The sequence below is a fragment of the Ochotona princeps genome, chromosome 28, assembly GCF_030435755.1.
Source record: "Ochotona princeps isolate mOchPri1 chromosome 28, mOchPri1.hap1, whole genome shotgun sequence".
Taxonomy (NCBI): domain Eukaryota; kingdom Metazoa; phylum Chordata; class Mammalia; order Lagomorpha; family Ochotonidae; genus Ochotona; species Ochotona princeps.
This window is the reverse complement of record NC_080859.1, coordinates 2,711,444-2,726,259: the sequence shown is the minus strand read 5'-3', so window position 1 is coordinate 2,726,259 and position 14,816 is coordinate 2,711,444. Positions and strand designations below refer to the sequence as shown.

Below are 14,816 nucleotides of genomic sequence, written 5' to 3'. Positions count from 1 at the left end.
GCATTGTGTACACACAGCACGGTCTCGAGCCGCTCAGCCGCTGCGGGACAGCTTGCTGGAAGTCATGCTGTGGCTGCTGTGAATGGCGCTGCTCGGAATGTGCTGGGACAGGTGTCCGACGCGTCGCCTTCCTGTCGGGAGTGCTGGATCCTGTGGCAGGTCTTTGAGTTTCCAGTTTCTCTGTATGGTTTCCCACTGTGGCTGTACTAGCTTGTGATCCCCCCAAAGTGTGTAAGGGTTCCCCATTCCCAGCCTCCCAGCATTTGGTACTCTGGATATCTTGGATATCTGGTGGGGGTGAGGTGATGCGTCAGTGTGGTTTTGATTGGCTGGTGACCTTGAGTGTTTTGGTCATTTCATTTCTTTTGAGAGCAGTTAAGGCTCTTTGCTCATTTTTTTTTAACATGTTGGTTACTCAATACCATGTCAATTAATTCCATAACATTATAAATTGTTGTTGATGTTATGTCAGGGCTTTTAATTGATCGGGATGATACTCTGCTGGCTCTACCTTCAGACCAGATATGGTCTCCCCAACAAGCCGTTGAATTTGGACAATGAGATGCTGGACTCTGTGCTTGATATATGCTCGCAGTGGAAGAATCTCAACTGACCTTGAACTGTGGTGACGCAGCAAGGTGGAGGAACCCACCATGGGGGAGGGTTTGGGGAGGGGTGGGGGGAGTCCCAGTGCCTGTAAAACTGTGTCACATAATGCACTGTAATTAATAAAAAATAATAATATGGGAAAAAAAGATTTATTTTTATTGGAAAGTCAGATGTACAGAGAGGAGGAGAGACAGAGGAAGACCTTCCGTCAGATAATTCACCGCAAGTGGCCACAGTGGTCGGAGCTGAGCCAGTCTGAAGCCAGGAGCTCAGAGCCTCTTCCAGGTCTCCCACATGGGTGCAGGGTCCCAAGGCTTTAGGCCATCCTCAGCTGCTTTTCCAGGCCACAAGCAGGGAGCTGGATGGGAAGCGGGGCTGCCAGGATTAGAACCGATGCCCATATGGGATCCTAGTGTGTACCAGGCGAGGATTTTCATCACCAGGCTACCACGCTAGGCCCTCTGCTCGTTTCTTACCTGGATTTTCTGTTACTGCATTTCTTAGGTTGCTGATACATTCTGTGTATTAGTCCTTTGTAGGAAGGGTGTCACTCATGCTGCAGATCATTCTGCCTGATGTGCTCAGCTTCTGAGTTTGATGCAGTCCCTCTTGTTTAGTTCTGCTTTGGAGATCTTCGCCTACAAGTCCTGCTCTACAGCAGTGTTGAAGGGTTTCTGTTAGATTTGCTTTGAGCGACTTCATCACCTCGGGGTCTAACTGTTGTTCTTTGTTGCACTCTGAGCTGGCTTTTGTCCCTGAGTGGCCTGGATCTAATTTCATTCTTGCACGCTCACACATCCAGGGTTGCCAGCACCGTTTGTTGGAGAGTATCCTTACTCCGGTGTTATGTTCTGGGCGCTTTGGTTGAATCCATTGGCTGGATGTGAGTTGTTCCTGGGCTCTGTACGGAGAGCGTGGAATCTGCAGGTGACGTCGGAAAGCTGTTTTCATGCAGCTGCTGCCTCCAGGCCAGGAACGGGAATGTGTTTCTGTTTTTGTGTCCTCTGATTTTTTTCCATCAGTGTTTGATAATTTTCATCATAGAGATCTTTCACTCCTTTGGTTAAATTTATTTCTGAACATTTTTATCGTGTGTGTGTGAGCCTTGTGAATGGGACTTCTTCTCTTTAAGTTCACCATTAGCATATGAAATTACTTTTTTGAAGGTAACCTGCAACTTTACTGAGTTGGTTTATACTTCTGGCAGCTTTCCGGTGGAGTGCTTGGGTTTGTGTGAGGACAGCCTCATGTCATCTGCAAGCACGGAGATTTTCTTTCCCTTTTCTAGTTCTGGTAACCTTTCTTTCTCCTCCCTAACTGCTCTGGCCAAATGTTCCAGTACTGTGTTGAATAAGGCACTGGAAGTTCCAGATCTGAGGGAAGTGCTCTTGGCACTCTGGTGCTGGCCGTTGCCTGTCCTGTGTAGTTTGACTTTATACCTCGTTTGTGGAGGGCGAGTGACCGTGAGGACATGCTGAATCTCAGCAGGTCCTTCCTCTGCCTGTGTCGGCAGGGCTGGGCAGTTTTGGTTCTGCAGTGTATCGATGTGTTATGATAACTATTAATTCGTAAATGTCGAGCCACCTTGGGATCTGTCCCGCTTGGTCATGATCTGTCATCTGTTCAGTGTGATTTCCAATCCCACCTGCTAGTACTTTGTTGAGAATCATTCTATGTTCATGCAGAGTGCAGATCTATAGTTTCTGTGTCTGTCAATTTTACTATGAGTGATGCCAGCCTCATAAAGAGTTTGGCATGGGGCTGGCACTGTGGTGGAGTGGATAAAGCTGCATGCACCTGCCTCGCCAGCATCTCATGATGACACGGGTTCATGTCCTGGGTGCTCTATTTCCAATCCAGCTCCCTGCTAACATGCTTGGGAAAACAGTGGAGCTTGGCTCAAGTGCTTGAGCCCCGCTGCCACAGGGCGGCCCGGATGGAATTCCAGGTTCCTGACTGTAGACCTGCCCAGCTGCAGCCATTCAGTCTCCTGGGCTGTAAGCCAACTGATAGAAGGTTCCATGTCTCCCTCCCTCTCCTTTTGTTTGTCTAACTCAAATAATTTAAGAGTTTGGCAGAATTGCATCTTGTTCAGTATTTTGGAATAGTTTGAAAAGTAATGGACTTAATTCCACGTAAAATGTCTTGTGAAATTAGGAAGCAAAGACACCAGGGCCTGGGTCATTCTTGGTGGGAGGTTTGGCTACAGCTCTGGTCTCAGTACCTTCTTGATTTAATCTTGGTAAGTTCCACGTGTCCAGAAGTCGATCTGTCCCTTTGAGGTTTTCCACCTTATCGGTTATTCATGGCCGTTTCTTATAACCCTTTGCATTTCAGTGGTATTGGTTGTCATGTCTCTGTTTTAATCTATTTCCTTGAGTTTTTCTCTTCCGTGTTAGTCTGGCTGAGATTTTATCTGTTTTGTTTATCTTCTTGAAAAATCACTCCTGTTGAGCTTTTATCTTTTTAGTTCCAATTTCATTTATTTCCGTTTTGTTCCATATTTCTTACCTGCCAGTTTTGGATGTTTGAGGTGCACCTTAAAGTCATTTATGTGAGGTGGTCCTGTTTTGTTCCTAATAACTGGCCTCTTACTGCTCCTGCTGCTGCATTCCCCAAGTTTGATGCATTGTTTTCATTTTAGTTTCAAGGCAGTTTTTTCTTTTTCTTCAGTGGCCCATCCATCATTCAGTAGCATGTTTAATTTCCTTATATTTGTGTTCTTCTGTTGTTGGTTTTTAGTTTTATTTCTTTGTGATCTAAGAAGATAAATGGTATGATTTCAGTCATTTTGAATATACTAAGACTTGTTTGTGGCCTGATATTTGTGGTCTGTGCTAGATAATGTTCCATGGTCTAATAAGAACATACATTCTGTGGCTTTTGGCTTAGGCTCATTTGCTCAACAGTATGGTTCAACTTGATGTATCTCTGTTGATTTTCTGTCTAATTGGTGTGTCCACTGGTGAGTGGGGGTTTTGGAAATCGCCCATTATGGATCTGGTGCCTGTTCCTTTAGGTCTGACAGTATATATCTGAGTGATCTTGTGTTGGGTGTGTGTGTTTCTGTGAGATATCATTTTGCTGAATTTTTAGCAACATTTTTGACTCGAAGTCTTATCTGACAGGAGGACAGCTGCTCACTTTTGGTTTGCCTGCCTGGAATGTCTTCACTTTCAGTCTGTGTGTATCTTTGAAATATGGTGGCATATAATGAGGTCTTGGTTTTAATACATTTACCTTCAAAGTTAATATTGAAAGACAAGAACCAGGAGGGTGGTAAATTCTGGTTTTGCTCATTAGGGAAATCTTTTTTCTCCTTCAATTGGAAAGAACAGCTTCTCTGCATATAGTGTTCTTGGTTGGAAGGGTTTTGTTGCACATACCATCTTGCTGTCTTCGGGCCTTGGTTTCTGCTGAGCAGTCTGAGGAAGCCTGATTGGTCTTCCTTTATACATGACTTGATGCTTTGCTTTAAATCACGATTCTCTCCTTGCCTGTAACTTGACAGTTTGACGACCACAGGCCTCGGGTTGAGCTGCTTGTAACTGAATACCCGTGTCTCTTTCAAGACATGAAAAATTGTTAAGTATGTCGTTTAGTGGCTTCTCAGTACCTTTCCCCTTTGCAAACAGCTAGAAAGATGCTTGTTCGATTGTTAATGGCATCCCAGACTTCACCTACACTATCATTCTTTTTTGTCTAGTTGGATTATTTCAAGTCTTGCTCTTCAGGTCAGAAATTCTTTCCTCTACTTGTTCTCTCCTGCTATTAAGGTTCTCAGTTGTAGTTTTTATTTCACCAAAGTGTTATCTCAAAACTTTATGTGAGCTCCTGAGCCTCTCCTTCAAGCTCTGTAGTCCCTTGTGTTGCATCTACTTACCGTGATTATTTACAGTGTTTCTGGCATTTCAAAGGTTTCCTGCATGAGAGATCCCATGGTGGAGGTGTCGTGCTGTGTCATTCTTTATGTCCCCCATGTCCCTACCTTGAGGTCTGAGCGGGTGTGCTCTGTGCAGTGGTGTTGCTGGACGTGTGGCGGGCTGGCTGTGTGGCTCTGGGTGAGCCCAGGGGGTGGCCTGGGCTTGCGGTCTTTGGCAGGAACCATGTGAGCTGTCGAGTGACACGGGGTCTAATGTGCTACAGTTCGTCGAATTGGACGTGTGACTGAGATGAGCTGGGTTTCCTCGGTCTTGGTCACCCTGGGGACTCTGCTAGCCAGGGCCACCACCTTGGTGCTGAGGGACAGTGAAGGCTGTCCCATAGTGCTGTCCACAGGACCATGTGGTATGGAGCGGTCCTTCCTTGGGGCCTGCAGCTGGGGCTTATAACACCCTGGCCTTTGGACTGGGCGATGAGAGCTGAACTCTGGGAGGTATGTGTCCAAAGCGCTGGGTGCATGGGGACTCCTAGAGGTACTGTCCTTACCCCGATCTCCCCACCGCCTTGGGGGGGCTGCTGCCACCCCCTCCCTAGATCCCAGGGTGTGAGTGCAGTTCCCAGGTTACTGCCCAGGAGCCATTCCCAGTTTCAGGTTGCAAGGGCCTGAAGGGATCTGTGTGCTGCCTTGCCTCCTCCAGTGGTCTCTGCCAGCTGACCCGAAGTGTGCCTACACAGCTGAGTCTGGTGCTCTGCCAGGGCAGGGAAGGGGGAGGGTGCATGGGACACAATGCAGCTTCCCTTCTTGGATGCCAGCTGTCACCCACACCCCAGGCAGCTCCCCGGCTGGAGTAGAAGCCGGTAGGTGAGTGGATGTGCTGTCAGCTGAAGCTGCGGGTGCACAGCAGCCTCTTCTACTCTGACCTGAAGAGACAGCAGTGCCAGGCGGCAGCCGCTGGCCTCCTCGTGGACCCCTGGCACCGTGGTGTCCTGTGAGGCAGCACTGCTCAGCCATCTTGGCTCCTGCTCGAGAAAACCAGGGCTGTGTGCTGCCGTGACTTAAGGCTGGCCGGAAGAGCTCGGAAGGCAGATGTGCGGGCGGGGCTCGGGACTGTCAGTGTTGGCCTTTCTTTTCAGTGTTTGTGCCTGCTGCTACCGGATGCACTCTCCCTCGGTGGGATGACAAAGGGAAACAAAGCAAAGCTATTAAGGAGAGTTTTATTGTAAAGTTAGGCAGGACCTACAATTGTACATTTTCCCCAAGTCTACAAAAACTCTCAAAGTAGGGGCTGCTTTGTGTCTGTCATACCAGCAGACACGTGGCTTCGGGTGCAGAGGGCAAATCACTTCTTGCCAAACTGAGGCAGGGGTGGTGGCACCCTGATATCCTGCCCTCGCTCCAGCTTCTTCTCGCAGTCCACCAGGTAGTTGACTCCGTCGATGACGATCTGGACAAGCTCCACCTGTGAGCGTGGGATCGGGGTGAGCCCGGGGTGGGGGTGAGCGCAGCCGGCACCGGCAGGGTCAGTGCTGGGCGCATGGGAACTCGGGTTGGACTGACTTTCACCATCTCTCCCTCTGGCCCTTACAGAACGCGGGGCAGGCAGTCTGTCCCTGAAGAGGGGCTGTGCGCGTCCTTGGCCGGAGGCCTGTGCTGCACCCTGGGCTCTGACCGCTGCCTACAGTGAGGACCCTCAGGCAGCTTCAGCTGCTCAGCCAGGCAAGTGCATTACTTAGAGGCAATTCTTTAAAGCCGTGCTCTGAAACAGTCAGGTCAGGCCCGGCGGCGTGGCTAAAGTCCTCACCTTGAATGCCCCGGGCGCCGGTTCTAATCCCAGCAGCTCCACTTCCCATCCAGCTCCCTGCTTGTGGCCTGGGAAAGCAGCTGAGGATGGCCCGGGGCTTTGGGATCTGCACCCGCGTGGGAGACCCGGAAGAGGTTCCAGGTTCCTGCCTGCGGATGGGCGCGCACTATGTGCCGGCCATTGCAGCTCACTGTGAATCTTCGGATGGAAGGTCTTCCTCTGTCTCTCCTCCTCTCTGTACATCTGACTTTGTAATAAGTAAATCTTAAAACAGGTCTGTGTCTTGGAGGAGAGCACATCTCTGTGCTCCCAACCCCTGCCTCGTTCCTGGACAGGGAGCAGACTGGAGGCTGGCAGCACTAACTACAGAAATGGCTTCTGCCCAGTGAGACTGTAAAGGGCTCTGATGGTTAACCCAGGAAGTCTAAACATACGTGCTAGTGAGGCTCTGGGTTGTGATTTCTGTAAGTGAAACTCAGTTTGAAGAATGCTAAATATTGAGTGATATAATACACAAGAATGGTGGTAACTATAAAAATCATTTAGAAAAACTCCCTTAGAATGGAAGGCTACATTGAGAATAAAAGTTTGGGCTGTAAAAACTATTCTCTAGCTTTTCTAATGATACCTATTAGCGTGACTGTGCAGCCCCCAAAGCAGCTGACCCTTGAGGAGAGACCCCAGGTCTGCCGGGCCAGCCTGGGGCACAGGCCATTACCTCGGAGCGGCCGATGCGGTCGATGTTGGAGATGTCATAGACGTCGGCCACCGCGGCCGTGTCCACGCCGCCCGTGCCACGCTTCTGCAGCCTCAGGTTCTCCAGGATCTTAGAGAAGCGGGGGTCCTAGAACACGGGGACACCCCATCGGTGCTGGGTGCAGCAGGAACTCTGCTGCTGTGGAGAAAGCGGGGTTCGCCCAGGCCAGGGCATTGTTGGGGTTGGGGAACAGACCATGTTGCCTTCTGCTTCTCTGTCAGCTGTGGCTCAAACAAGCTGCCTGAGACTGGGATGTTACAACCATGAGCTCATGGAAAATCTAAAGGCGGGAGGGAGGTCCAGGGCTGAGCGCTGACACCTGGGCACGGCCTCCTGGCCACCACCGTGGGCCCTCGTGGGAATTGGAGGGCTTGGGTTTCAAGGCTGAGGGCACACTTGCCTGGGTCACAGCTCCAGCAGGCACTCGGTCTGGGCTGCCTCACCCCTGCCTGTGTGCTGGACTCCTACCTCAGTTTCTCCTTTGTATCCTGATGTGAGCTTTGCTGTATTCATATCATACAACTCAGATTGTGGAGTTAAATCTCTTCAAATCATTATCCTAGTATGAGCAGTTTTGACCATCACTCCTCACACCTTTGTTCACAGGAAATACAATGAGAACTCCATCTGGTGGCGTGTGGCAGAAGCTACCAGTCACCCTCCCGCACCTCAGACCTCTTCCTTGGGGTTGGAGCCGGGCCAGCTGAGGTCATGTCTGACTGCGACCATGCAGTGGACGGTGGCCCTGCAGGGTTGGGATGCTGCTCACCCACCTGCTCCAGAAGAAGCGAATGGGTGACACCCTAAATACCAGTGCTCCATCCAGGCTGACCCCAGGAGGGGGATTTGAAGGTCTCATCCTTGAGCCAGTGTTGTTAAGCCACTGCCTGCAATGCCAGCTCCCAGGAGCTACCTGGACAGACAGCAGGTGCACACCAAGTATTTGGGCCCCTGCCTCCTTGTGGGAGACCAAGATCAACGTCCTGGTTCAGCCTGGTATGGTCCCAGCTGTTGCAGTGATTTGGGGAGGGAACCACCATACATAAGCCCCCTGTTTACCCCACTTTTTCACTTTACCTTTCAAATAAATAATCTTGAAGCCACCATGCCTTTCTTCTGGTTCCTTCGTCCTCATTTCCCTCCCATTTGTGGTGAGAGTTGAGGGACCCACGGTGTTGTGGGCTTGGTCCCCCAGCAGGTGCCCCGCCGACCCTGGGGAGGGGACCCGTGGTGCTGTGGGCTCCGTCCCCCAGCAGACACCCCGCCAGTCCTGGGGAGGGGCCCACCTTGCTGAGCTTCGGGATGCGCACGTGCACGCCCGCCCGCAGGCCCGTGCCCAGGTTGGAGGGGCAGGTCAGGATGTAGCCCAGGCGTTCATTCCACATGAACTCCCAGCCCCGCTCCTGGATCAGCCGCTCCACCTGCAGGGGACAGAGGATGCTCTGACATGCACCGTGCGCTCGCCGTGGCGGAAGCGGGGTGTCCTCTACGAGAATATCAACCTGGCCTGTTAAGGTGCAGCATGTGTGCTTGCACACTGAGCACTCTCAGGGAGTGGTGGGCTTGCCATGGTGGAGGCAAATCCAGTCCTGCCTGCTGACCACAGCCAAGGGCTGTAAATGAAAAAACAGCCAGTAACCAGACTGCCCGAGTCTAAGCCCCCGGAGCCTTCTAGGAAAGGGAAGGCCAGCTGTTGGCTGGCACACTCCCTGCAGGGCCGTGCCCAAGGGCACCTGGAAGCTACCATTATGTCTTAGAGTCGGATTCTAACTGTCCCGAAGCAACATCTCACTTCCTTCAGTCCACGACAGAATCGCTCAAAGACCCGCTTCATGTTGCCCCCTTTCTCCATGGAGATGACCCTGGTGTGGTCCTCCTCGTTGATCCAAATGAGGAACGTCTTGTCGTAGTTGTGCCTGCAGGAGGGAAACAGGACGTGCCACAGAATGTCCATGCCCGGAGGAGCCCCGTGGAGAGGCAGGTTTTGAAACCAGTTTGTCTCCAAACAGAGTCAATATCTCACAGTGCTTTACAGGATGATTCCATTTACAGCCAAGGTCATGGGCTTGCTGTAAAGACCCTGCCCGCCTGTCCGCACTCAGCCGCTGCCCATGAACACTGACCCACACTCCTTCCAGTGTGGTCAGCACCAGGGGGGCAGCTCTGGAGTGGACTGAAGACAGCTGGCCACACAGCACGTGCACACCACACCCCCTGCACCTCCAGTCCTCAGTGTCTTCTGGCAGTGTCAGGACATGGCTCTATGAGCTCAGACAGCATCAAACACGAGAACGCTCAGGTACACACACCCCCAACTGGCCTGTCCCCTCTAAGAAGCTGAAGCCGGACATGCTGTCAGCTGCAGCTCACAGCAACCCCAGGTTAGGGCACGCAGTGCCAGGAGCTGCTCTAAACACGTGGCAAACGGGGAGACACATCCATACCAGATTCCCCTGGCATCTGGCCAGTCACGTGCCATCCCAGCGCATGTGAGTAAAGGGGATACTGGTTTGTCAAACAGAAAGTGGTCCTGCAGGCCGAAGGGGACAGAGCAGAGAGCAGAGGTCGATGAGCTCGGATGTGGCAGCCGGGGCCAGCGACCGGCTCACCTGGGGATGAACGAACAGCTGAAGTCTGCTGGGAGTAGCATAGGCGTTGGGCTTGGTGCCTGCGTCCCATGCCCGGGGATTCGGGCTGGTCACCCAGCCAGCCCTGGTCACCCATGCGCAGGGATTCGGGCTGGTCACCTAGCCAGCCCTGGGCGCTGGGACTCAGTAAGTCCAAGCGTAGCTGAAGGCTGAAGAGCTGCTGCCTTGGTCCAGGTGGGGGTCATGGTGGGGTCCACAGTCCCCACCAACCTAGCGGCACGGCAGAGTGACTGGGACAAGGGGCAGTGGGGGCTGAGGTGGCCTGACAGGTAAAACTTGCGTGCAATACCAGTTTGAGTCCTGGCTGGTCTACTTGCAGTCTGGCTCCTGGCTCATCAGCTGGGGAAGCACTGTTTGTGGCCCTGCACCCACAGCCCACATAGCAAAGCTGAAAAAGCTCCTGGCTTCAGCCTGGCCCAACACTGGCCGTTGTAGCTGTCTGGAGAGTGAACTGGCTAATGGACGAAGCTCGCTCTCTTCCCTGAAAACTCTGCCTTCCAAATAAATAAGCAGGTGTTTACAAGTGCAGGAACTGTAGAAGTCTCTTCCACACGCTGGTGTCTTGCTGCATCCCCGGCTCCTTCCTTCCCCGACAGGCAGTGATGACCTGACAGCCACGCCACAAGGAAGCCACAGGGCCCGAACACCTGGACTCCCAGGCACGGGCCTTGGACCACCACCCTGCTCGACCCCACAGGTCAAGCAAAATTTGGCCCAGGACTCGGCCATGTGGGCGGTCTCTCGGCGTAGTGAGATGAGCCAATACCATCCGCTCAGACACGGTTATGCCAAAGCCAGGAATCAGGTGCTGCCTGGGAGAGCTGCCTTCTGACCCCCCAAGTAGGAGAGGCAAGAGGCAAGCTGGGAGTCGGCTGTCCTGCAGCCCACGGGCCAGGGAGCCACCTGAGCTAGCGGGCCCGTTCTGGACCAAAGGACAGAGGGGCAACATCCCGCCAGCAGAGGCCAGACATTCAGCCCACAGCTGGTCCTGCTGCCCGGGCGTTTCAGGGCATTTACATCACCTGGAATGCCAGGACTTTGTCAATATTTTGTTTTAAAGCTCTGGTTACTTTTGCAAACACCCTGCAGTTTCAGCTGCATGTAGAGGGACCTGGGTGGTTGGGTGGGGCTGCAGGGGATGCTGAGCCCACGCTCCAGGGACTGCCCAAACATGGCCCCGTGTCTCTGCCCTCCAGTCCTGGCTCCTGATGCCCATTAGGGTTTCCTACACTAGCATCAACAACAGACTTATAAAGTCAGCAGGAAGGGTGCCCACCAATACTCTGACCGCAAAGCCCCAGGCCTGCCCACATCCGTGTGGTGCCCATCGAGCCAGCAGCCCAAACCACTCACGTCGATCAGCCGCTGCTGGTCCTGCTCCGTCATCTCTGATAGCTTGTAGTAGCGGCCCGCCAGGTCCCCTTTGAGGCCCTCGAGGGCGGCGATGGCCACGTTCTCCACCTCCCTGCGCTCGGCGCGGCTGCAGGCGGGCGGCAGGCTGAGGCCGCGGATGCTGCGGCCAGTGCGCACCCGCGAGGACAGCACGTAGCGCTCATCAAACTGGCCCTGGGTGATCTGCGGACAGCATGTGGCTCAGACAGGCCCAGGCGGGAACGCTCCCACCCCACAGCCCAGGGCAGCAGGTGGCTTGATGCGGGAAGGGCAAGGCTTACAGAGATGCAAAGTTCTGTGCAACCATGCCTACCCTGCAGGGCTCCTCGAAGCCATGGGCAGGAGGACCCTCGCTCAGCCAGCCTCCTAGCTCCCCAGCACATCCCCGATTCCCTCACCATGGCCTGAGATGCCGGCCTGTAGGCTGCAGGGCAGTGGGAGCGGGCTCACCTTGGACGCATCCAGGTCCGTGGGGTGCTTCATCACCCGGGGGTCGTAGCCATTGTGCCTCAGTTTGATGACCGGGTCAAACAGGTCCGCAAACACCTGCAGGCAGAAGGCACTGTAGTTCCTGTCCTCTGGCCTGGGCTGGCCTGCCCTCCGTTTCATGAGGATTCCAGGCTAGGATGCAGGACACCTGCTGAGGCCACAGTCCCCTTCAGAGGCAGTGAGGCTGCTGTCTTCGGTGGTCTCCCCTCCCCACAAGAAAGCTCTGAGGTGAAGAATTCAAAGGTGGGAGGTAGGGGAGGTCCAGAGATTCTGGCCTTGGTGGTTAGAGAAGCTTCTAGAGCTGCCTGGGGTGACGTGGATTGGTACTTAACAGCCGGGCTGTGTATCTCAGGCAGCAGTGGTGGCTCCCTGAGGACTCAGCAGCTGGGCCCTGGCCGGCCTGTGGGGCAGCAGCCAGAACCGTGGGCATAGCAATGGCTGTGGATGCTTAGAGCGGGGCACTGCCAGGTGCCACTCTGTACTGGCTGCCTGCCTGGGGGATGCCATGAGCACAGGAGGGTAAAGGGCCAGGGGCAGGAGGGCTGTGAGAGCTGGCCAGCGGGGGACAGTGGCTTCTCTGTGGACACGGACGATGCCGACACCATAGGGTTTGGCCAAGCGAGGGGGCTGGCACAGGAGCCTGTGCTGTGCAGGCCAGTGGGTCGCAGGGAAGGGACTCCCTACAGCACAACTGCAGTGGCCCTGCGGGAACTGCCCACCACTGGGCTCCGGGTTTGTGTCAGTTCAGCCCCTCACTGTGGGCACAGCAGCAACCAAAGTTTGCATCTGGGACACCAGAGGCCAATCAGCATTCTAGATTGTTCCCTGGGAACTTTATGGGAGTAGCTCCCAAGAAAGCACAAGACTGCCCCCGCAGAGCAGAGGGCTCAGCCAGAAGGGCAGCCCTCCTTGGCAAGCAGCCACTGCCTCTCACCTCATAAGACTCCTCGTCGCCTGCCACCATGCCCACGGTCTTGATGAAGGGGTGGCCAGGGTTGTCCACTCCAGTCTGGATGCACTGATCCAGAGTGTAGCCGTTGGGCGTCACCTTGTTGCGGAGCTTGGCATAGATGGAGGGGGTGAGGCACTCGGCCATGCAGTTGTTGTGCTTGCGCAGGTCAGGGTAGTCAGCGCTGCGGGGCGAGGAGAGCCATTGGCCAGCAGCCTGTGAGGGCGCTGCTGGCAACCTGCTCCTGTCAGCCAGTGCCCGGCTTTGGGCTCAGCCCTGCCCTGAGGCCAGCATCCTGCTGACATCGACCCCCAAGAGGCAGTGAGGGCCGAAGTCCTTGGTCCCTGTTGTCCACAAGGGAGACCCAGGTTGAGCCTCTGGCTGCTGGCTCAGCATGGCCCAGCCCAGGCTGTGTGGGTCACTGGGAAGGGACCTAGTGGCAAACAACTCACTCTCTTTCACTGCTCTCAAGTGACTCATTAGGGGCCGGCGCTGGGGGGGCCAGCACTGGGGGGGGCCAGCACTGGGGGGGGCGGCGCTGTGGGGGGTTGGCACTGGGGGGGCAGGCGCTGTGGTGGGCCAGCACTGGGGGGGGCCAGCACTGGGGGGGCCAGCACTGGGGGGGCCAGCACTGGGGGGGGGCGGCGCTGTGGGGGGTTGGCACTGGGGGGGCAGGCACTGGGGGGGGCCAGCACTGGGGGGGCCAGCACTGGGGGGGCGGCGCTGTGGCGGGCCAGCACTATGGTGCCAACATCCCACAATGGCCAGACTGTCCCACTTCTGATTCAGCTACCTGCCGATGTGCCTGGGAAAGCAGTGGGAGAGGCCCATGGGCCCTGCACCCAGGTAGGAGAGCTGGACAGAGTGCCTGGCCAGGGCCTGGCCCACCCCTGGCCACTGTAGCCATTTGGGGAGTGAACAAGTAGACAGAAGATCTCTCTCCCTTTCTCTGTAACTCTGCGTTTCAAATAGTTCCAATAAGCCAGGAGCTTCTTCCAGGTCTCCCACATACAGGCACATCCTCTACTACCTTCCCGGGCACATTAGCAGGGAGCTAGATCAGAAGCGGAGCAGACAGCACTGTGTGCCATGCCCATGTGGGATGCTGGTGCCACAAATGTAAGCTTTACCTGCTACGCCACAGTGCCAGCCCCTAAAATAAATCATGGGGAAAAAAAAACTAAAAAAAACAACAACCTGGAAAACAGCCCCGTGAGCTGACAAACAACGCTGGCCCCACTGAAGGCCAAGGCTCAGGAATGGGATGGGGGGTCAGGGGTGGCAGGGCGAGTGAAAGTCACCAGGAAAGGGGAGCAGGCCTCAGCAGGCTTCTTTGTTCGTTACTTGGCAGTGTGTCACAGCCTCAACAACGCACACTGTGGCCCTTTGCTAGCGGTCAGAGGGCCCAGAGATGCCAGGAAGGCACCCGTGGACACCGGCGTGCACCTGCAGCTTCTGTGTGTTGACACAGCTCCACGGCAGCAGGACTGCCTGCTGGAGAACAATACCCAGTGATGGGAACAGGGCCCAGGGAGGATTAGTCCCTGGCCCACCCGGGGCTCTCCTAGCCCAGGACGTGCACAGGGGAAGATCCCGGCATGCCTCCTGCCCCTCCATGCCCACTGGCACAGGCGCTGCAGTGCAGGGGGCCCTGTGGACCTTTCCGTGTGGGCTCTCAGCTCCAGCACTGACAGCGTGCTGTGTCCACGGCTCCCCACCCCTTCCACTTCCCACCAGCAGTGCCCTGGAGAGCTGACCCTGGCCGCCGGGCCCGTGAGAGCAGGCTGTGAGGCAGTGTGCCACCAGGCATGGGAACGTGCACTTGGGCATCAGAGGGTGAGGAGGGACACGTGCTCAGGGCAGGGATGACTTTGCCACACCTTCTGCCCTGCTCGCTGAGCTTCCTGGAGGCTCGAGTGATGGTGGTTGGGCCTGTCACCCCTCCGCCTCCTAGGCAAGCAGCAGGTGCCCCGCTCGCGAGCCGCAGCCAAGGCGCCTCCCTGGCAGCACTGCCAGCTGGACTTACCTCGGCGGGAAGAGCTTGTGCTGGTCTCGGACCTCGGCACACACCTTCTGCCGGTTGACCAGGTAGCCCGTGGTTAGGGCACTGGTGCCCAGGGTGGCAAACAGCAGGGAAGCATTGCGGCCAGTCAGCAGCTTGGAGAAGGTGCTGGCCATCCTTTCTCTCGGGTAAGGTTCTGTGAGGCAGAGGAGGCGGGGGAGATGGATCCGCAGAGCGGCAGAGGAAGAGCCTTGGGGACTGCGGCCCCTCCTTCTGCTCACCCAGC

General features: G+C 55.2%; 1 protein-coding gene across 1 annotated transcript; it reads right to left on the bottom strand.

Annotated features, from left to right (window-relative positions):
• Window positions 1–5,692: 5,692 nt before the first annotated feature.
• On the bottom strand, window positions 5,693–14,726 carry CKMT2 (creatine kinase, mitochondrial 2). Its single transcript, XM_004586232.3, has 9 exons — window positions 14,555–14,726; window positions 12,514–12,712; window positions 11,541–11,636; window positions 11,052–11,273; window positions 9,495–9,580; window positions 8,843–8,966; window positions 8,337–8,471; window positions 7,012–7,137; window positions 5,693–5,951 (listed from the first exon to the last, which is right to left on the bottom strand). Exons 1-9 carry the CDS (start codon window positions 14,704–14,706, stop codon window positions 5,832–5,834), a joined length of 1,260 nt encoding a protein of 419 aa, XP_004586289.2. The 5' UTR covers window positions 14,707–14,726; the 3' UTR covers window positions 5,693–5,831.
• Window positions 14,727–14,816: the final 90 nt, after the last annotated feature.